This window comes from Pseudophryne corroboree, chromosome 2 (genome assembly GCF_028390025.1).
Source record: "Pseudophryne corroboree isolate aPseCor3 chromosome 2, aPseCor3.hap2, whole genome shotgun sequence".
NCBI lineage: Eukaryota > Metazoa > Chordata > Amphibia > Anura > Myobatrachidae > Pseudophryne > Pseudophryne corroboree.
This window is the reverse complement of record NC_086445.1, coordinates 1,041,838,960-1,041,861,565: the sequence shown is the minus strand read 5'-3', so window position 1 is coordinate 1,041,861,565 and position 22,606 is coordinate 1,041,838,960. Positions and strand designations below refer to the sequence as shown.

Below are 22,606 nucleotides of genomic sequence, written 5' to 3'. Positions count from 1 at the left end.
GAGGATAGATTGGAGTGGAGAGAGGTATTTGTCAGGAATGCCAGTCAGGAGGAGATTACAGTAGTCCAGTCTGGAGATGACCAGTGAGTGGATAAGAGTCTTAGTAGCATCCTGGGTCAGAAAGGGTCTGATCCTGGAAATATTTTCTAGCTGAAAACGGAAGGTTTATGAGAGGGGCTGAATGTGTGGTGTGAAGGAGAGGGAGGAGTCAAGGATTACTCCAAGACAGCGCACTTAGGGGCTAGGAGACAGTAGTGCCATCAATAGATAGAGATTGTTTGAGGTGAGGTTATACATAGAACTACATAGAGGCCACTAGATTAGTGGGACACGGCTTTCTTATTCACACCTCTCCCCGTATTCAACCACCATTAAGAAAATCTCTCGCTCAGAGTGATTTGCCATGTTGTGAAACATCTATTGTTACAGATAACAAGTCTGTCCCTGTCTCAGCATTCATGCATGTTATTTTTAGGTTGTATGTTCTGTTCTCCAATGTACCCTCTATGCACCCCCTACAGGCAGACGGTACAACCGACATCATTGCATCCATTACTCCACAATCCGACAGGTCAGGCGACAGGAACACCCCCCCCCCTTCCGCTCAGCGACACAATACAGAGAACCCATACATTCTTATTAAAGCATTTTATTTGAGGCGTTACAATCCCTGTAAGGGTAAGGCTGGAATAATGTTATCTCCTGCAGGAGAAGGACAGATCAGACATTACATTTCTTGCTCGATGACCATCCCCTAGGCAGAGTGTTACACAAAGCATATGTCCACCGGCTTAAGGACATTTAATGGATTAAATTGCAGTATAAAAAGACAACTCCGGATTCAGACCTGGTCCCAGAAGACATTGCTGCAGGCAGTGGCCCCACTCCTGGAGGATGCGGGGGTATTACACAGAAGTCCATTACAGGATAAGTAATTAGATGACGGCAGCGAGGCCCCTCGGAGCATCTCCCAGCGCACCGGCCTCAGAAGTGCAGGATCTCATCTTGCTTGGTCTTCCCACCCTGGCAGGCGCTGAGCGTCAGCTTCCCCTGCTCATGAGGCAGCGCTTTGTGCACACGCACATGGATGAATTCGTCATCACTCACTTGGACCTAAGAGACAGACAGTTACTTTACAGGACCAGTGCAGCTTATACATAACCTGGCTCTAGGCAGCGGGAGCTCCCCGGGCGAGCAGATCTATGAAGGAATATTCTGCACACGGTGCCCTACGTAGGAGGGTAGAGGGCGTGGGGCACAACCAGTCATTCGTGTAAGACGGACCCTGCGGCACATCTCATTCCCCTTTGTGGACAGGGCTGCTGTGTGGGTTGCACAGAATGAGCATTCCCGCACCGCCGTCCTCTCCAGAGATTACTTGTGCACGGACAACAATCCTGACATTGCATTTTTAGAGAAAGAACTGGGCAAGTTAGACGGGAGCTATTCCCCTTCCCAACTGTGCCCCAGCTCCTCTGCTCCCATCCATTCACAGCTGCCATCTTCAGACATACCCTCATCTGCCCTATTCTAGTGACCCTTCCTCTCTACCACCCCACTTCTTGCCAGAATTACACTATGATTTGCCTTAGCCGACAACCCACATCCCAACCTCCTGACCGTCCTCACTACACTGAAACAGAGCAATGACCTACTCTTACTCTTGTCCTCTCCATCATCGGATTACTCTGTGCACCATAACACATCCAGTGCCTCCTGTAGTCCTGCCGCATCCTGCAAAACCACCAAGATACACCTTCCTCACTCTGGAGTAACCAAACCCGCCTCAACTACTGTAACCTCCTGTTTGGCTGACACCCCTCCCCCCACGCTGCTGCTAGACCAGCGTTCCTCAACTATCCTCCTGATGTAACCACATGTGCTCAAGCACGGATATCCACAGAGGGTTTTGAGGACAGAGTTAGAGAAACTACTAACATATGGGCTCACTAGGCAGCTGCCCAGCACACCATGATTCTAGGGGCCTCCACGCAGGGGCTGGTGCCTCTGGAGCTTCCTGGGAGGCAGGTAGAGAATGTGGCCCATCTGCTCAGATTGTGAAATACACAGTGTGACCAGGCCACATTCTCTTCCTGCCTCCCAGCCTACAGCCAGACAGTGAGTGGTTGTCAGCATGCTGATTGGTTAGCGATAGCGCCAGTCACTCGCTTATCAGAGGGCGGACAGTGAGTCACTATGGAAGCATGTGGAGAGTCTGCATGTTATGGTATTCCTGTGAATGGGTGTGTAGGGGCCCCAGGACATTGGCCAGGGATACATTACTGTACGGATGGGCAGAAGACGCAGACTACCCTTATTTTCCATGGTGCATTTCACTCAATGAAGCCACTTAGAAGCATGGCCGCTCTTTACTAGAGGTTTCCTGCACCAGCTTCAGTCACCTGCTCCAGAGAAGATCCTCTGATGTTACGGGACCTGGCAAGCGGATAAGCTGCACGTGTAAGGTGGCAGCTGCCCCTGTAGGAGAGTATTATACATAGTGGGTACTGTGCCATCTGCGTTTTTCTAGGTTATTCCAAGATGCATGTAACGTAGGTTCATGTATGAACAGCGGCAGAGACTGTTACCTTACAAGTGCACTAAACCCACACCCATCTGTACTGAGATACAGTCACCCAGACACCACAGTTACACCCCCCGGAGTACTTACCTTAATGAAATAGTTTGTTCCACTCACGACCTGAGTCTTGCACTCCACAGCAGTGAAAGTGCTGAACGTCCTTCCCTCCCGCGCTTCCACCTCCGGCCTCACCTAGACACAACACACCGTAGTCAGACAGGCAATGCAATTCTGTATCAGGGGAAGCACACAGCATGTGACCAGGGGGATGGGATGGCGCAGATTCATATCCCATCATGGGGGGCACTGCGTGGTCTAGGTACATACACTGCCACATCTAAAACCCTGGCCAGGTAGCTCAGTGCCCCTCAGGGGTAGGTAACAGGCATCTGCAGTATGATAGACACTGCTGTAGTCGAAGCAGCCAGTGATGCTGTGTCCAGGCTGCAATTACAGGGAATTACCCCCACCAGCAGCAGGAGAGGGGGTATCTATGCACAATCTGCCCCCTAACCCCACCTCCACCCTCACTGGAAGCAGAAACCTCTGGCGGTTCAGAACTCCTGACAGTATCTGCAGGAACCTGTGGCTGGTTAGTCATCTCAGTGCATCAATTGGTAGCTGCTACATCCCCTTCAGTGAATGTACCCTCTGATGTCATCTGCTGGGAACAGCATCAGATGCCGGAGCACATGACTGAGGTCACATGACTGCACTGTATGCCGATGACTCACCTGCAGAGTATGTCATGTGCAGACACCGAGCCCTAGAATCCCTACTGTACACTGCTGCCCCATAGCCGACCATGTACCCTCATATGCTGCAAGTATGCTCTGTACAGCTCAGATGCTGAATTATAGGGGAGACACCCGGTCACAGCACCATACTGTACACTGCTGCCCCATAGCCGGCCATATACCCTGATATGCTGCAAGTATGCTCTGTACAGCTCAGATGCTGAATTATAGGGGCGACAGGGTCACAGCACCATACTGTACACTGCTGCCCCATAGCCAGCCATGTACCCTGATATGCTGCAAGTATGCTCTGTACAGCTCAGATGCTGAATTATAGGGGAGACACAGGGTCACAGCACCATACTGTACAGCTCAGATGGTTAGTTATAGGGGTCACAGCACCATACTGTACTGATATAGGGGATAATACAGGGATTATTATGAGGTATATACAGCACATACAGGGATATAGGGGGTGACAGGACACTGAGGGGTATACAGTAGAGGTATATAGGAGGTGACAGGACACTATGAGGTGTATACAGGTATATAGGGGTGACAGGAGACTATGAGGTGTATATACAGGTATATAGGGGTGACAGGACACTATGAGGTGTATATACAGGTATATAGGGGTGACAGGACACTGAGGTGTATATACAGGTATATAGGGGTGACAGGACACTATGAGGTGTATATACAGGTATATAGGGGTGACAGGACACTGAGGTGTATATACAGGTATATAGGGGTGACAGGACACTGAGGTGTATATACAGGTATATAGGGGTGACAGGACACTATGAGGTGTATATACAGGTATATAGGGGTGACAGGACACTATGAGGTGTATATACAGGTATATAGGGGTGACAGGACACTATGAGGTGTATATACAGGTATATAGGGGTGACAGGACACTATGAGGTGTATATACAGGTATATAGGGGTGACAGGACACTATGAGGTGTATATACAGGTGTATAGGGGTGACAGGACACTATGAGGTGTATATACAGGTATATAGGGGTGACAGGACACTATGAGGTGTATACAGGGATATATAGGGGATGACAGGACACTATGAGGTGTATACAGGGATATATAGGGGTGACAGGACACTGAGGTGTATACAGGGATATATAGGGGGTGACAGGACACTATGAGGTGTATACAGGTATATAGGGGTGACCGGACACTATGAGGTGTATACAGGTATATAGGGGTGACAGGACACTGAGGTGTATACAGGTATATATAGGGGGTGACAGGACACTATGAGGTGTATACAGGTATATATAGGGGGTGACAGGACACTATGAGGTGTATACAGCACATACAGGATTGATACACACACAGTACGGGGGGGAGAGGTGTTACCTGGTCACAGAGGGTCTGCAGCGCCTCATCTGCTGGCTTAGATTTCCCGAGTCCCCCGACCATAGCCATACTGCTGTATACTCTGCGCTGTACTAATTGTTATTCTTACACACCCCCATCTCCACCTATATATATTCCTCCGGGGCAAACCATCTCCCGGTCCGGGGCAGCACGTTCTATCCCGCGTCATGTGACCACTGCTGGCGGTAGCACAACCCAGGCCCTCTCGCTGTGATCCCCCCTCTGTTCCCGGGCGAATGGCACAGTCCCCATCAGTCACGTGGTGCCGGCATCTAGGATACACACTGATACAAAGTATAAACAGACAGCGCGCGCCGCTTACACACAGCAGCTGCCTCAGTGGTGCCTCAATCAGTGCCTCAGTCAGTGCCTTCACTGGAATACATAGGAAAAGTACCATGTTTGAAGAATGTTCCTCAATAATTTAATTAATGTGAGATTAAATAACCCAACTCATGATTTACTCTTATTCTGTTGAACAACTCAGGAGAACAGCTGATAGAGCAACACTTCACTCACAGTATGCCTGGATCACAGAGGTACTATCGCGGCAGCACGGTAGGTGTAGTGGTTAGCATGGCTGTGGATCATAGGGTCAACATTAACTAGGGCGACAGTCATTAGGTCAACCACTATTGGTTGACAGTGACTAGGTCCACACCCGAAATAGGTCGACATTTTTTTTTGGGGGGGGGGGGGTTTGGTGTCGTTTTCTTCGTAAAGTGACCCAATTAGTGCACCGTGTCCCCTCTCATGTCTCTCTTTACTCGCCATGCTTCGCGCAAGGTGCCTCACTCCGCTGCCGCTGCGCTTGGCACAGGTTGGGGCAGCACGGATGGTGTAGTGGTTAGCATTACTTCCTCACAGCACTGAGGTCATGGGTTCAATTCCCACCACGGCCCTTCTGTGTGGAGTTTGTATGTTCTCCCCATACTTATGTGGGTTTCCTCCGGGTACTCCGGTGTTCTGCCACAATCCAAATACTGGTAGGTTAATTGGCTCCCCCCCAAAAATGACCCTGGCCTAGTGTGTGTGTGTGTGGTAGGGAATATAGAGTGTGAGCTCCTCTGGGGCAGGTGGTAAGGATATCCCTGCTTCAGATGGTTCAATTAAACAAACGCCACCGGCCTGCCCGTCAAGGCGAACACCGGCCTAAGACAGCCGTCGCCTAAGACAGCCGTCGGCTGTCTGGCATGCGCCGGCGTATGCGCTGTTCAGACCTGATCGCTGCTGTGTGGAAACGCCACGGAGCAGTCACAGGCTAAAGCAACACTGGAAGATTAGACAGGCTGGCCATAATATCCATTCACTCTAGGGCACCTATGATTTACACAGGGTCTGTGGCTGGCTAAGTACAAGTCTGCATTACACCTGGTTTTAATCAGTCACAGAACCTGTGTGACTCACAGTTGCCCCGGATTAAAGGGATATTATGGCAAGACAAAAAAATGTGAGACCAACAATGGAAGACGATATATGCCATAAAGTTAAGACTGCAGTCATTACAGCTGCTGTGACATCACTGGCCCCGCCCCCGTCAGTGGGATTTCGAAAAGCAAGTGGGCCAAGCAGTCACTCATACTCCGCCTGCTCCGTTACAGAAGCCTCTCCCTCCTAAGTCTTGTATGTCAGCCCACAGGATCCTGGGTACACACTGAATGATGTAATGAAGGGTGCAGCGACATATTGCTCCTTCCTTCACTACACATGGTACGGGTGCCAGCGTTATCGCCTGGTTGGCCGAGCAGCAGGGCTGACTGGGCGACGTCACTAGCGACCACGGGCATACACACTGAGCAATATGCAGGATTTGTCGTTCCAATTCGGCCAGAAATAACAAATCGGGCCGATAACGTCTCAGTGTGTACCCGGCCGCTCAGCTTTTATTTTACACTCAGGTTGTGCCTTTACATGCAGATTTACACAGCACATTCCATAGTAAGAAACAATAACAGTCTGTGTAAGATTAAGTAAATAACAGAAATAAAAATAATAATCTGCAAAATCTATTTTATTATAACAGTTAGTAAGGCGACGCAGTGGGGCGGATGGTTCAGTCGCTGGGCTCAAAGTGATTGATCTCCTCTTCTCTGGATTTGCCCACCTGGAAGGCTGTGAGGCTCAGGTCTGCATTCATACAAGGGAGCGGCTGGTAGATGCGCATATGGATGTACTCATCGTGCCCGACCTGGACCTGAGGAACGAAACACAGACAGGTCCCGTATACAACATGAGAATTTCTGCAAGTTAATGTGAAGTCCCAAAGAAATCCTGACATCCCCAACACTAGGTCCAAAAATCCCCACGAGCTCTATAATTCCACCATATAATGCCCCCTCCCCCAGCGCGCAACCCTCTACATGTACAGCAAACTCCCTTACAGGCCACTCAGACCTCCCCACGCACCGGCTACTCTGGTGAGAATGCTTCCCTTCAGTGCAGAGCTGGGAGGAAGTAGGGCGAGCCTGGATGTCTCCTACTCTCATTGGATGAGCCGCGTTACCTCCCTGCAGTACGCTCTGTCACAGCGCATGGGGGGGGTTCAGGTTTATTCTCTGCTTCATGGCATGTGGGACTGAACATTTAAATGACCACATTTTGCAATCGAAACCCCTAATAATATTCAGGGGTTAGAATAACCCAGAGCAGTGGTTCCTAAACTTTCTTTGAATCCCAGTGCCCTAGAGTATCAGAATTTTGTTCACGGTGCCCACTAGGCCAAATATGTTTTATTAAGAAATTCAGAAAGATTATTTAATTAAATTGTGCGTAAAGTCTGCTCAGGGTCAGTTATACCGCTTTCAGATCGCTAATGCCGGCTCGCACCCAGGAATTGGTAGCGGGTTCTTCCCGGGTGCGCCCAGGCATTGGACCCTGAGAATTGGCTTCCCAACCCGGCATATTGTTGGGTCGGGCTGCCATCGGGGGCCGTGGCGTCATCAGGAGCGGGTGCGGAAGCGGCGCTAGGAGATTAGATCATCTCCGCGCCTCCTCTCCCTATGCGGTGAACTGGTATCTGGTCGCATTAATCCGGTAACCCGTTCACACTGCACCTGACCCGGTAATAGCCTGGGAATATCCCTTCTTAATTCCCGGGTTGAATTACTGGGACAGGCGACTCGGGAATTCGGGAGTGACCCTTTCACACCGCCCAGCGACCCGCGTCGGCCCAGCAATATACCGGGTTATTTGTGCGGTGGGAGACAGGGTTGTGCTTCTGTTTGTCCTCACATTTTATGTGTCAGCCACCAGCGCTGATTTTGACCATAAATAATTTGATTTGGTTCTGGACCACGAACCCAGGCGGGGCTGTGACAACACAGCAGCCAGCAGGGGTCGGGGGCTGACGGGCGCACTGTGCGATTGCACGGCTCGCCCGTCCCTAGTAACGGCCCTGAACCCAGGACACCGCTTTCAAGTGCCCACTGACCTAGAGTGTATCTAACACTATCTGAAATGACCAAACTGGATAAATAAAATAAAGATAATGTTACATTACTGTGGCAAGTTACACTATATCCTCCCCCCGTTGTTGTGCCGGATAAGAGGATCCTCGAACCAAGTTATTTCTATTTTATGCATGTTCTGTGTGCTGTGGCAAAGTTCATATTTACAGAGACATCACAGAGATTACCGGAAACATAGACACTATCAGACTAGTGTGTAATTAACTCAGACAAAAGCCTTGAGACAACACCTAAGCCTGGTAGGTCATTAGCTGGACACTTATTTACCTTCACAAAGTAATTTGTCCCAGCGACACACTGCGTCTTGTACTGAATTGCTTGGAATATGCTGAAGGCCTTCCCCACCTTCAGCTCCACCGGTGCTCTCATCTGAGGAGGACAGAAGACAACGCAGTCATGGCACCGTGGTCACACACACGCGGCTCAGTGATGTCACGGACCGCTCAGCCCGCAATACTGCCCTCCCCACTGACTGATTTATATATGTCAGTGTATCAGTGTTGTTCAAGCATCACATATAATGAGGGTCCTGGATGCGTTGCAGAGAAATGAACAAGACATTTGTGTAGCGCTGGCACCCCCAGGTCCTGTAATTCTCTGCCTGTATATGTGATCCATAGTATATAGCTTTTCCTCCAAGTTATTTTTAGGGGGTTTCATTTGGTATCGGCTTCGCTACTGGGACCCCCGGTGCTGTGGGCACTGCCAGGATACACAGGGACTGATGGCACGTCAAGGCTGAGAAGTGGATTTTAGAAACGGTTTAGAATAGACAATGCACCGCTCCTATGAGTTTCGTGGGCACTACACCTATTATATACTGTAGCCCATAGGGTATGCAGTCATTATACTGACAGCTAAAGGGACGGTAAATCTGTGGCAGCTGAGAATACGTTGCATCAGCCCCAGTGCAAGGCCACTAATGTGCACTCAGAAATGCACCACCGCTTGTACTTCATCCACACCATAAGGACATTCTCAGCAACCCTGTGGGTCGGCACTTGGCCACCTGTGACAGCAAAACTGCTTCTTCTGACGCAAACCCTGACACCGACACACCCATCACCATTTGCCACCTGCCCCCAGTCAGCCCACCAGTTACCCTAATGATAAATGTTATTTGTGGACCATGCGATACTTCCCCCAGTCGCCATCATTGGGGTTGGGACCATTGGATACATAGTTACTCAAGGGCAATGTGACGGCACAAAGTTGTCTTGTGGTTGGATCATAGGAGTGTAGCTGGTGCGTCATAGGAGTGTCATGTGTAGCGGATGCGTCATAGGAGTGTCATGTGCAGCGGGCATTTCATAGGAGTGTAGAGGGTGAGTCATAGAAGTGTCATGTGTAGCGGGTGCGTCATAGGAGTGTCATGTGTAGTGGGCATTTCATAGGAGTGTAGCGGGCGCATCATAGGAGTGTCATTTATAGCGGATGCGTCATAGGAGTGTCATGTGTAGCGGCCATTTCATAGGAGTGTAGCGGGTGCGTCATAGGAGTGTCATGTGTAGCGGGTGCGTCATAGGAGTGTCATGTGTAGTGGGCATTTCATAGGAGTGTAGCGGGTGCGTCATAGGAGTGACATTTATAGCGGATGCGTCATAGGAGTGTCATGTGTAGCGGCCATTTCATAGGAGTGTAGCGGGTGTGTCATAGGAGTGTCATGTGCAGCGGGCATTTCATAGGAGTGCAGCGGGTGCGTCATAGGAGTGTCATTTATAGCGGATGCGTCATAGGAGTGTCATGTGTAGCGGCCATTTCATAGGAGTGTAGCGGGTGTGTCATAGGAGTGTCATGTGCAGCGGGCATTTCATAGGAGTGTGGCGGGTGCGTCATAGGAGTATCATGTGCAGCGGGCATTTCATAGGAGTGTAGCGGGTGCGTCATAGGAGTGTCATGTGTAGCGGCATTTCATAGGAGTGTGGCGGGTGCGTCATAGGAGTGTCATGTGTAGCGGATGTGTCCTAGGAGTGTCATGTGTAGCGGGCATTTCATAAGAGTGTAGCGGGTGTGTCATAGGAGTGTCATGTGTAGCAGGCATTTCATAGGAGTGTAGCGGGTGTGTCATAGGAGTGTCATGTGTAGCGGATGTGTCCTAGAAGTGTCATGTGTAGCGGGCATTTCATAAGAGTGTAGCGGGTGTGTCATAGGAGTGTCATGTGTAGCGGTCATTTCATAGGAGTGTAGCGGGTGCGTCATAGGAGTGTCATGTGCAGCGGGCATTTCATAGGAGTGTAGCGGGTGTGTCATAAGAGTGTCATGTGCAGCGGATGTGTCCTAGGAGTGTCATGTGTAGCGGGCATTTCATAAGAGTGTAGCGGGTGTGTCATAGGAGTGTCATGTGTAGCGGTCATTTCATAGGAGTGTAGCGGGTGCGTCATAGGAGTGTCATGTGCAGCGGGCATTTCATAGGAGTGTAGCGGGTGCATCATAGGAGTGTCATGTGCAGCGGGCATTTCATAGGAGTGTAGCGGGTGCGTCCTAGGAGTGTCATGTGTAGCGGGTGTCACTGGCCTAGACTGAGGGTGTTGTGAACTCGGGGACTCTTCCGATGTTTGGGAAGAGGAACCACAACTGAGCCGGAAAAGGGGAGGCCTAATATAGGATTTCCTCATACAGGACGCTGACAATGGAGTTAGATGAAATATTGATGAGTTTTATTGTAGGGAAAACAACTTAAAGTCAAATGACAAAAGGGGTAAATGTCCAGACCCACTGAAGGGTTTTATGAGCAGGATTTGAGATACTGGTAACTGGAGAAACGGTGGGTGATATTTAGAAGTCACTGATAACTTATAAATGATTATCTTAGAGAATCGGTCGATAATCACCCAGACGGTGTTATGACCCTTAGAGAGAGGCAATTCAGTAACAAAATCCATAGAGATATGAGTCCAAGGTCTCTTAGGAATGGACAGTGGGTGCAACAAACCCGCAGGAGGTAGACGAAGAATTTTGTGCTGAGCACATTGAGGACACGAATTGACATATTCTTGAACGTCCCTCTTCATAGTGTCCCACCAGTAAGATCTTCGTAGAAATTCCCACATCTTTTGAACTCCCGGATGGCCAGAAAACTTGGAAATGTGAGCCCACTGCAACAATCTTGGTCGAAATTTAGCTGGCACAGACATTCTTCCAGGAGGAGGACCCAACGCAGTGGAAGCCGCAGAAATAGAGACAGGACTGAGGATCAACGCCTTTTCAACGGAATTCTCCTCATCCGAAGCCATTAAGGAACGGGATAGGGCATCCGCCTTGGTGTTGAGAGTTCCAGCCCGGTACTTAATGACAAACGAAAATCGAGCAAAAAAGAGCGCCCATCTTGCTTGACGGGGATTCAAGCACTGGGCCGTCTTAAGATACAGTAAATTCTTGTGATCCGTGAAAATCGTAATTAGGGGTTTAGCCCCTTCCAAAAGATATCTCCATTCTTCTAAGGCAGATTTTATTGCCAACAGTTCTTTGTCTCCAATGGTGTAATTTAATTCAGCAGGGGAGAATTTGCGAGAATGGAAACCACATGGATGTAACTTCCCATCTGAAGCGTATTGCGAAAGTATGGCACCTATGCCTACCGTAGAAGCATCAACCTCCAGAAAGAATGGTTTTAGAAAGTCTGGTTGCTGAAGCACCGGAGCGGTCATAAAGGCTGCCTTCAACTGGGCGAACGCTGCTATAGCTTCAGAGGACCAATGGCTTGGGTCAGCCCCCTTCTTGGTTAGGGCAGTAATAGGCGCCACAATAGTAGAGAAACCCCTTATGAACTTCCGGTAGTAATTTGCGAACCCTAGAAACCGTTGTACTGCTTTCAAGGAAAGAGGCTGAGTCCAGTCCCGAATAGCAGAAAGTTTCTCCGGATCCATACGCAACTCCGTGCCTGAAATAATGTAGCCCAAAATGAAATAGAGGGGACCTCAAAGGTGCATTTGGAAATCTTGCCGTAAAGATGGTTCTCTCGCAACCGAAGGAGAACCTCCTTAACTTGTATTCTGTGCTCAGTGAGATTCTTCGAAAATATCAGGATATCATCCAAATATACCACCACATTTAGGTATAACATGTCCTGAAAGACTTCATTAATGAATCCCTGAAAAACGGCGGGGGCATTGCTGAGGCCAAACGGCATTACCAGGTACTCATAATGCCCGTCCCTAGTATTGAAGGCAGTCTTCCACTCATCCCCTTGTCGGATACGTATCAAGTTATAAGCTCCCCTTAAATCGAGCGTAGTGAAGACTCGAGCTCCGCGAACTCTATCGAAAAGCTCCGTGATGAGCGGCAGGGGATACTTATTCTTAATGGTGACTTCATTTAGACCACGATAATCGATATATGGCCTCAGGCCTCCGTCTTTTTTCTTCACAAAGAAGAAGCCCGCTCCCGCTGGGGAAGTAGAGGGGCGGATGAATCCCTTCTGCAGATTAGACTTGATATATTCTGACATGGCTTGAGTCTCAGGTACTGACAAAGGATAGGTACGACCTCGAGGTGGCATTTTCCCCGGAATAAGCTCAATAGGACAGTCCCAAGGTCTATGCGGTGGTAACTTATCAGCCGCCTGTTCCGAAAAAACATCTGTAAACTCCCGATAAGCCTCTGGAATCTGCTCTACATCCGACTTGGACGATGCACGAAGCGGGTAGACAGGAGTAAGACAATTCGAGTGACAGAATGGACTCCAAGAAATTATCTCTGTCGACCTCCAGTCGACGTGAGGGTTATGAAGCTTGAGCCAGGGAAGACCAAGGACGAGGTCGTGAGACATCTCCTGAATCACAAGGAACTCCAGATGTTCTTGGTGCAAAGCTCCCACTTGCAGCTTGATTGGCGTTGTATGACTTGTAATCAGAGCATTAGGAATTTGGGTACCATTAATAGCAGTTATCGTAATAGGTCATTCGACCGACTGTAACTGTAAACCCAGATTCTCGGAGCAGGAAAGGGAAATAAAATTCTCCGCAGCTCCTGAGTCCAACAGTGCCTTAACGGTTTTGACTTCAGACTCAGAAAACAGAGATACAGAAAGCAGACAGTCCGCTGCCGGAGAAGATTGAGAAACAACCCCTAGCTTGACTTCTCCAGAACAAGCTAGGACTGCCCGTTTCCCGGGCGAGACTTGCAAGACTTGAGGGAATGATCCGCGGCTCCACAGTAGAGGCAAAGTCTACCCTCACGCCGACGCTGACGCTCTTCTGGGGACAGCCGAGACCGATTAATCTGCATGGGTTCGTCTGGACTGGAATTAACTGTTTGCTTAGAAGGAAGAGATCGGAGTCTCAACCGGTCTGACCGACTACGTTCACCACCTCGTTCCTGCATACGAAGAGACACCTTTACACAGAGTGAAACCAACTGTTCCAAGGAATCTGGCAGATCTCTAGTAATCAATTCGTCTTTTAAACGATCCGAGAGCCCGTTCCAAAAAGCAGCCCGAAGGGCATCATTATTCCAGCTCAGTTCAGAAGCTATAGTTTGAAAGTGAATTACATACTGTCCCACTGTACGAGAGCCTTGTCGAACTCGGAGCAAGTCAGCAGAGGCAGCAGTCGTCCGGCCAGGCTCATCAAAGATCCTTCGGAACGATGTAATGAAGTTGGTATAACTAGAGACTAACGGATCTGATCGCTCCCACAACGGTGACACCCACTGCAACGCAGAACCCTCAAGCAAAGAGATAATGTATGCCACTTTAGACCGATCAGTAGGGAAGTTATGTGAGAGGAGTTCGAAGTGTACCTCACACTGATTGAGGAATCCACGGCAATTTTTCGGATTCCCGTTATAACGAGGAGGAGTGGGAAGCTGAAGGCGTGACCTGGTTCCAGACAAGGAGGGAACGTTGCCAGATACAACCACTGGTGCGGATACTGGAACTGGGACCACTGAAGCCAGCGAAGTCTGGATTTGATCCAGCCGGCCAGATAACTCCTGGAGATAATGCATCACCTGATTCTGTGCTGCTTCCTGACTCTGTACTCGGGAAACCAGGTCCTGCATGGTGCTTACCTCTGGGTTTCGATTCCCCGGGTCCATGTGGCCTGAGTATACTGTCACTGGCCTAGACTGAGGGTGTTGTGAACTCGGGGACTCTTCCGATGGTTGGGAAGAGGAACCACAACTGAGCCGGAAAAGGGGAGGCCTAATATAGGATTTCCTCATACAGGACGCTGACAATGGAGTTAGATGAAATATTGATGAGTTTTATTGTAGGGAAAACAACTTAAAGTCAAATGACAATTTTATTGTAGGGAAAACAACTTAAAGTCAAATGACAAAAGGGGTAAATGTCCACACCCACTGAAGGGTTTTATGAGCAGGATTTGAGATACTGGTAACTTGAGAAACTGTGGGTGATATTTAGAAGTCACTGGTAACTTATAAATGATGATAATGGCACAGATGGAAAAGAACTTGTAAGCGGTGACAGAGACGCTGATGATGTGAAGAACTGAAGTGCAGGGGTTTTAGACGCTGTTAATTTGTAGAACTTGAGAACGGTGACTGAGACGCTGATGATGTGAGGAACAGAAGTGCAGGGGTTTTAGACGCTGTTTAATTTGTAGAACTTGAGAACGGTGACTAAGACGCTGATGATGTGAGGAACTGAAGTGCAGGGGTTTTAGACGCTGTTAAGTTGTAGAAATTGAGAACGGTGACTGAGACGCTGAAGATGTGAGGAACTGAAGTGCAGGGGTTTTAGACGCTGTTAAGTTGTAGAACTTGAGAACGGTGACTGAGACGCTGTTAATTGTAGAACTTGAGAACGGTGATTTAGACCCGCAGCCACGCTGATTCCTAGAAGCACTGGTGACTGGATCACAGAGAGATATACCGGCCGCTGAGTACACTGGAACCGGTGCAGCGGACTGGCAGACTGGAAATGCCGGGGACACTGGAGTACAACTGCAGAGATCCTTGCCGGGAACAAGAGCGCTGGCATCTACGTCAGGGAAAGACGATACTCAGGCACTGAGGCTCCGTCCGGCGTCTGACTTTGAATTCCCCGCCACCGCTGGATTGGCGGAGCAGTCTGATGACGTCACCCGCCCCCCGTCCACGTGAAGCCGGGTGTCATGGCGGCGCCCATGCCCCGGAGAATCGCCGGGAGCCGCGCCAGCCAGACGCCGGAGCCAGCGGCCCACCGAAGGCAGAGGCCGCAACACCGACCAGCAGACACGCAGGGGTAAGCGCGGCGAACGCCGCTTCTGGTGTGTGACAGCGGGCATTTCATAGGAGTGTAGCGGGTGCGTCATAGGAGTGTCATGTGTAGCGGGCATTTCATAGGAGTGTTGCGGGTGTGTCATAAGTGTCATGTGTAGCGGATGCGTCCTAGGAGTGTCATGTGTAGCGGGCATTTCATAGGAGTGTAGCGGGTGCGTCATAGGAGTGTCATGTGTAGCGGGCATTTCATAGGAGTGTAGCGGGTGCGTCATAGGAGTGTCATGTGCAGCGGGCATTTCATAGGAGTGTAGCGGGTGTGTCATAGGAGTGTCATGTGTAGCGGGAATTTCATAGGAGTTAAGCAGGCATGTCATAGGGGTGTCGTGGACATGTCACAGAAGTGTCATGTGTAGCGGGTGCGTCATAGGAGTGTCATGTGTAGCGTGCATTTCATATTAGTGTAGCAGGCATATCCAGGGATGTGCAGTCAGGGGAGGCAGTGCCTCACCTGTCAAACTGCAATGAAAACAGCTGATTTTTCCACTGATCTGTGTTATAACACAGATCAGTGTAAACATCAGCTGCTTCCATTGCAGTATGAAAGTGCTGCACTCACTGCTCGTTCACAGGGACAGAGGAGAGGCATCAATAGCTCTGCCTCCCTCTGGTAACCAGAAACTGCTTAGAGCTAGGGGGTGGAGCTGGGGGCGGAGCCGCACACCAGGCTGTAACTCTGCATTGAAAACAATGCCAGAAGAGGCAGCTCTGACATGCGTGGTGTGAGAGGGGCTCTAGGCATGCCCCTTCCCCCCCATGATGCAATGTAAGAGCTACCTCCCCTGACTGGTGCTATTCACAAGCAGTGGCTTGGGCTGGAGAGGTGTACACAACTGTGCTGCAGGAACGTGGCCATGGGAAGATCTTCCTCTCCCTGCTGCCTGATCTCACACTGATCCAGTGAACTGGGAAGGGGTGGGGGGGTTACTCAAAGCATCTCTCTCTTATCTCCCCCAGCTGCCGAGGCTTCAGTGCCTGAGATCAAGTTGTTGTCTCTGCTAACAGCACATGATCTCAGGATTTTTTTTAATGCCTAAAAAAGGGGACGCTGTCTGCCGTATTGTGTAAAAAAGGGGACGCTGTCTGCCACAATGTGTAAAAAAGGGGACGCTGTCTGCCACAATGTGTAAAAAAGGGGACGCTGTCTGCCACAATGTGTAAAAAAGGGGACGCTGTCTGCCACAATGTGTAAAAAAGGGGACGCTGTCTGCCGTAATGTGTAAAAAAGGGGACTCTGTCTGCCGAAATGTGTGAAAAAAGAAGATTTTAAACCTACCGGTAAATCTTTTTCTCCTAGTCCGTAGAGGATGCTGGGGACTCCGTAAGGACCGTGGGGTATAGACGGGCTCCGCAGGAGACATGGGCACTATAAAGAACTTTTAGTATGGGTGTGCACTGGCTCCTCCTTCTATGCCCCTCCTCCAGACCTCAGTTAGAGAAACTGCCCAGAGGAGATGGACAGTATGAGGAAAGGATTTTGTTAATCTAAGGGCAAGATTCATACCAGCCACACCAATCATACCATGTAACCTGGAATATACATAACCAGTTAACAGTATGAACAAAAAACAGTATCAGTCAAAGACCGATTCCAACTGTAACATAACCCTTATGTAAGCAACAACTATATACAAGTCTTGCAGATTTAGTCCGCACTGGGACGGGTGCCCAGCATCCTCTACGGACTAGGAGAAAAAGATTTACCGGTAGGTTTAAAATCTTATTTTCTCGTACGTCCTAGAGGATGCTGGGGACTCCGTAAGGACCATGGGGTTTATACCAAAGCTCCAAACCGGGCGGGAGAGTGCGGATGACTCTGCAGCACCAATTGAGCAAACGCAAGGTCCACATCAGCCAGGGTATCAAACTTGTAGAATTTTGCAAACGTGTTTGCCCCTGACCAAGTAGCTGCTCGGCAAAGCTGTAATGCCGAGACGCCTCGGGCAGCCGCCCAAGAAGAGCCCACCTTCCTAGTGGAATGGGCCTTTACCGAATTTGGTAACGGCAATCCAGCCGTAGAATGAGCCTGCTGAATCATATTACAGATCCAGATTACAGAGTCTGCTTAGAAGCAGGAGTGCCAACCTTGTCGGCTGCATACAGGACAAAAAGAGCCTCTGTTTTCCTAACCCTAGCCGTCCTGGCTACATACATTTTTAAGGCCCTGGCTACATCCAGGGACTTGGAGTCCTCCAAGTCGCCCGTAGCTACAGGCACCACAATAGGTTGCTTCATATGAAATGAAGAAACCACCTTAGGCAAGAATTGAGGACGAGTCCTCAACTCTGCTCTATCCACATGGAAAATCAAATAGGGGCTCTTGTGAGACAAGGCCGCCAATTCGGACACCCGCCTTGCAGATGCCAAGGCCAATAACATGACCACCTTCCAAGTGAGAAATTTTAATTCCACCGTTTGAAGAGGTTCAAACCAGTGAGATTTGAGGAACCTTAACACCACGTTAAGGTCCCATGGTGCCACAGGGGGCACAAAAGGAGGCTGGATGTGCAGCACTCCCTTCACAAAAGTCTTGACTTCTGGGAGAGAAGCCAATTCCTTCTGAAAGAATATAGATAGGGCCGAAATCTGTACCTTAATGGAGCCTAACTTCAGGCCCATACCCACTCCTGTCTGTAGAAAGTGGAGAAAACGGCCCAGATGGAAATCCTCCGTAGGAGCATTCTTGGCTTCACACCAAGATACATACTTCCTCTAGATACGGTGACAATGTTTCGCCGTCATCTCCTTCCTAGCCTTTATCAGAGTAGGGATGACATCCTCCAGAATACCTTTCCCAGCTAGGATTCAGTGTTCAACCGCCATGCCGTCAAACGTAGCCGCGGTAAGTCTTGGAATACGCAGGGCCCCTGCTGCAACAGGTCCTCCCTGAGAGGAAGAGGCCATGGATCTTCTGTGAGCATTTCCTGAAGATCTGAATACCAGGCCCTTCGAGGCCAATCTGGAACAATGAGTATTGTCTGTACTCTTCTTCGTCTTATGATTCTCAATACTTTTGAGATGAGAGGCAGAGGAGGGAACACATAGACCGACTGAAACACCCATGGTGTTACTAGGGCGTCTACCGCTACTGCCTGAGGGTCCCTTGACCTGGCACAATACCTCCGAAGCTTTTTGTTGAGGCATGACGCCATCATGTCTATTTGAGGAAGTCCCCAATGACTTGTTATCTCTGCAAAGACTTCTTGATGAAGTCCCCACTCTCCTGGATGGAGATTGTGTCTGCTGAGGAAGTCTGCTTCCCAGTTGTCCACTCCCGGTATGAAGACTGCTGACAGAACGCTTACGTGATTTTCCGCCCAGCGAAGAATCCTGGTGGCTTCCGCCATTGCCACTCTTCTCCTTGTCCCGCCTTGGCGGTTTACATGAGCCACGGCTGTGACGTTGTCTGATTGAATCAGCACCGGTAGGTCGCGAAGAAGATTCTCCGCTTGTCGTAGGCCGTTGTATATGGCCCTCAATTCCAGCACGTTGATGTGTAGACAAGCCTCCTGGCTTGACCATAGTCCCTGAAAATTTCTTCCCTGTGTGACTGCTCCCCATCCTCGGAGGCTCGCGTCCGTGATCACCAGAACCCAGTCTTGAATGCCGAACCTGCGACCCTCTAGAAGGTGAGCACTTTGCAGCACCACAGGAGAGACACCCTGGCCCTGGGGGACAGGCTTATCTTCTGATGTATTTGTAGATGGGACCCTGACCACTTGTCCAGAAGGTCCCACTGAAATGTCCTCGCATGGAACCGACCGAAGGGGATGGCCTCGTAGGCCGCCACCATTTTCCCCAGAACTCGAGTGCATTGATGAACAGACACTCTTTTTGGTTTTAGCAGGTCTCTGACCATGGCCCTCATTCCGAGTTGTTCGCTCGCTAGCTGCTTTTAGCAGCTTTGCACACGCTAAGCCGCCGCCCTCTGGGAGTGTATCTTAGCATAGCAGAATTGCGAACGAAAGATTAGCAGAATTGCGAATAGAAATTTCTTAGCAGTTTCTGAGTAGCTCGATACTTACTCCTACACTGCGATCAGTTCAGTCAGTTTCGTTCCTGAATTGACGTCACAAACACACCCAGCGTTCGCCCAGACACTCCCCCGTTTCTTCAGACACTCCCACGTTTTTCCCAGAAACGCCAGCGTTTTTCCGCACACTCCCATAAAACAGCCAGTTTCCGCCCAGAAACACCAACTTCCTGTCAATCACACTACGATCACCAGAACGAAGAAAAATCTTCGTTAAGCCGTGAGTAAAATACCAAACTTTTGAGCAGATTTACTTGGCGCAGGCGCACTGCAAACATTGCGCATGCGCAGTTTGCGACTAATCGCTCCATTGCGAAAAAAACTAACGAGCGAACAACTCGGAACCACCCCCCATGTTCTAGAGGTCCTGGGCTTTTTCCATTGGGAGAAAAACCCTCTTCTGTTCCGTGTCCAGAATCATGCCTAGGAATGATAGTCGAGTCGTTGGAACCAATTGTGACTTTGGCAGATTGAAAATCCAACCGTGCTGTTGTAGCACTCTCAGGGAGAGCGACACACTCTTCAGCAATTGATCTCTCGATCTCGCCTTTATCAGGAGATCGTCCAAGTACGGGATAATTGTGACTCCCTGCCTGCGCAGGAGCACCATCATCTCCGCCATCACCGTGGTGAAAATCCTCGGTGCCGTGGAAAGCCCAAACGGCAACGTCTGAAACTGGTAATGACAGTCCTGTACAGCGAATCTCAGGTACTCCTGATGAGGAGGATATATGGGGATATGAAGGTAGGCATCCTTCACGTCCAGTGACACCATAAAATCCCCCCCTTCCAGACTAGATTTTACAGCCCGGAGTGATTCCATCTTGAATTTGAACTTTTTCAAGTACAGGTTCAGGGATTTTAGATTTAAAATGGGTCTGACCGAACCATCCGGCTTCGGGACCACGAACAGGGTTGAATAGTACCCTTTCCCCTGGTGGACCAGGGGAACCTTGACAATCACTTGCTGTTGACACAGCTTTTGAATTGCAGCTAATACTACTTCCCTCTCCGGGGGAGAAGCTGGCAAGGCCGATTTGAAAAATCGGCGGAGGGGGCACCTCTTCGAATTCCAGTTTGTAACCTTGGGATACAATTTCCAACGCCCAAGGATCCACGTCTGAAAGAACCCAGACCTGGCTGAAGAGTGGAAGACGTGCCCCCACCGGTGCGGACTCCCTCCCTGGAGCCCCAGCGTCATGCGGTGGATTTAGCAGAAGCCGGGGAGGACTTCTGCTCCTGGGAACTAGCCGAAGCAGGTGTTCTCTTTCCTCTACCCTTACCTCTGGCGAGGAAGGAGGAGCCCCGACCTCTTCTGGACTTATGCGACCGAAAGGACTGCAGCTGATATTGTGGAGTTTTCTTATGCTGTGGGGAAACAAAAGGTAAAAAAGCAGATTTACCCGCGGTAGCTGTGGAAACCAGGTCCGCGAGACCATCCCCAAACAAAACTTCACCCTTGTAAGGTAAAACCTCCATATGCTTCATTGAGTCGGCATCACCCATCCATTGGCGGGTCCACAGAGCTCGTCTCGCAGAAATCGCCATGGCGTTGGCTCTGGAACCAAGCAGCCCAACGTCTCTTTGAGCGTCTCTCATATATAAAACTGCGTCTTTAATGTGACCTAAGGTCAGTAAAATGGTATCCCTATCTAGGGTATCAATGTCAGCTGATAAGGTATCTGTCCATGCTGCAACTGCGCTACATACCCATGCCGATGCTATCGCCGGCCTGAGCAAAGCACCCGTATGTGCATAAATAGATATTAAGGTAGTTTCCTGTCTGCGATCAGCAGGATCCTTGAGGGCTGCCGTGTCTGGAGACGGTAGCGCCACCTTCTTGGACAGATGCGTAAAAGCCTTGTCCACCCTGGGCGAGGATTCCCACCGTACCCTGTCCTGTGCAGAGAAAGGATACGCCATAAGAATCCTCTTGGGAATCTGCAGTTTTTTTATCTGGAGTCTCCCAAGCTTTTTCAAATAATTCGTTCAGTTCATGAGATGGGGGAAAGGTTACCTCAGGTTTCTTTTCCTTATACATGCGCACCCTCGTGTCAGGGACAGAGGGGTCATCAGTGATATGCAAAACATCTTTTATTGCAATAATCATATAATGAATACTTTTGGCCACCTTTGGGTGTAACCTTGCATCATCGTAGTCGACACTGGAGTCAGAATCCGTGTCGGTATCAGTGTCTGCTATTTGGGATAGGGGACGTTTTTGAGACCATGAAGGGCCCTGTGACCCAGTCAAATCCGTGGATAGACTCCCTGCTTTTTCCCTGGACTCTGCTTTGTCCATTCTCTTATGTAATAAGGTCACATTTGCATTTAAAATATTCCACATGTCCACCCAATCATGAGTTAGCGTTGCCGACGGAGACACCACAATCATCTGCTCCACCTCCTCCTTGGACGAGCCTTCCGCTTCAGACATGCCGACACACGCGTACCGACACCCACACACACACACACAGGAATATATCTGTAAGGGGACAGTTCCCCAACAAGGCCCTTTGGAGAGACAGAGAGAGAGTATGCCAGCACACACCCAGCGCCAACTGACACTGGAAACAGAATTCCCAGATAAACAGCGCTTTTATATAAATATATCTATATACACTCACTGCGCCAATTAAAAGTGCCCCCTCACCTCCCCTTTTTCCAGCCCTCTGTCGCCTTGTTCAGCAGGGGAGAGTCCGGGGAGCCAGCTTCTCTGCAGTGCTCTGTGGAGAAAATGGCGTTGGTTAGTGCTGAGGGACCAAGCTCCGCCCCCTCCAGCGGCGGGCTTCGGTCCCGCTCAATTGTTTTAACTGGCGGGGGATTTTAATAATTACTGCCTCTGCAGCCCAAATATTCACAAATGCCAGCCTAGAAATTTATATTGCTGCCCAGGGCGCCCCCTCTGCGCCCTGCACCCGTCAGTGCCTGCTAGTGTGTGTGTAGTGTGTGGGAGCAATGGCGCGCAGCGGTAAGATCTGAAGTCTTCTGCCGCCTTGAAGTCTTCTTTTCTTCTTATACTCACCCGGCTTCTATCTTCCGGCTCTGCGAGGAGGACGGCGCGGCTCTGGGACGAACTGCGGGGGGAGACCTGCCTTCCGACTCCCTCTGGAGCTAATGGTGTCCAGTAGCCTAAGAAGCAGAGCATATCACTTAAGTAGGTCTG

At 49.8% G+C, this 22,606-nt stretch overlaps 2 protein-coding genes across 2 annotated transcripts in view; both read right to left on the bottom strand.

Annotated features, from left to right (window-relative positions):
• Positions 1-633: 633 nt before the first annotated feature.
• LOC135050365 (cystatin-B-like) lies at positions 634-4,818 on the bottom strand. The gene is made up of 3 exons (XM_063956827.1): positions 4,699-4,818; positions 2,672-2,773; positions 634-1,113 (listed from the first exon to the last, which is right to left on the bottom strand). Exons 1-3 carry the CDS (start codon positions 4,765-4,767, stop codon positions 985-987), a joined length of 300 nt encoding a protein of 99 aa, XP_063812897.1. The 5' UTR covers positions 4,768-4,818; the 3' UTR covers positions 634-984.
• Positions 4,819-6,712: 1,894 nt separating this feature from the next.
• LOC134988545 (cystatin-B-like) overlaps positions 6,713-22,606 on the bottom strand; it is a 41,141-nt gene continuing 25,247 nt past the window's right edge. Inside the window, exons 2-3 of the mRNA XM_063950558.1 lie at positions 8,454-8,555; positions 6,713-6,913 (exon numbers count right to left, since the gene is read on the bottom strand). Of these exons, the coding sequence (XP_063806628.1) occupies positions 6,773-6,913; positions 8,454-8,555 (243 nt within the window). The 3' untranslated portion in view covers positions 6,713-6,772. The remainder of the gene's footprint in view (positions 6,914-8,453; positions 8,556-22,606) is intronic.

Coding starts and splice junctions, on each gene's coding strand:
- LOC135050365 (XM_063956827.1), bottom strand. CDS start 4,767: ATGGCTATGGTCGGGGGACTCGGGAAATCTAAGCCAGCAGATGAGGCG. Junction 2,774..4,698: donor TGCAGACCCTCTGTGACCAG/GTAACACCTCTC, acceptor TGTTGTGTCTAG/GTGAGGCCGGAGGTGGAAGC. Junction 1,114..2,671: donor GAACAAACTATTTCATTAAG/GTAAGTACTCCG, acceptor TCTGTCTCTTAG/GTCCAAGTGAGTGATGACGA.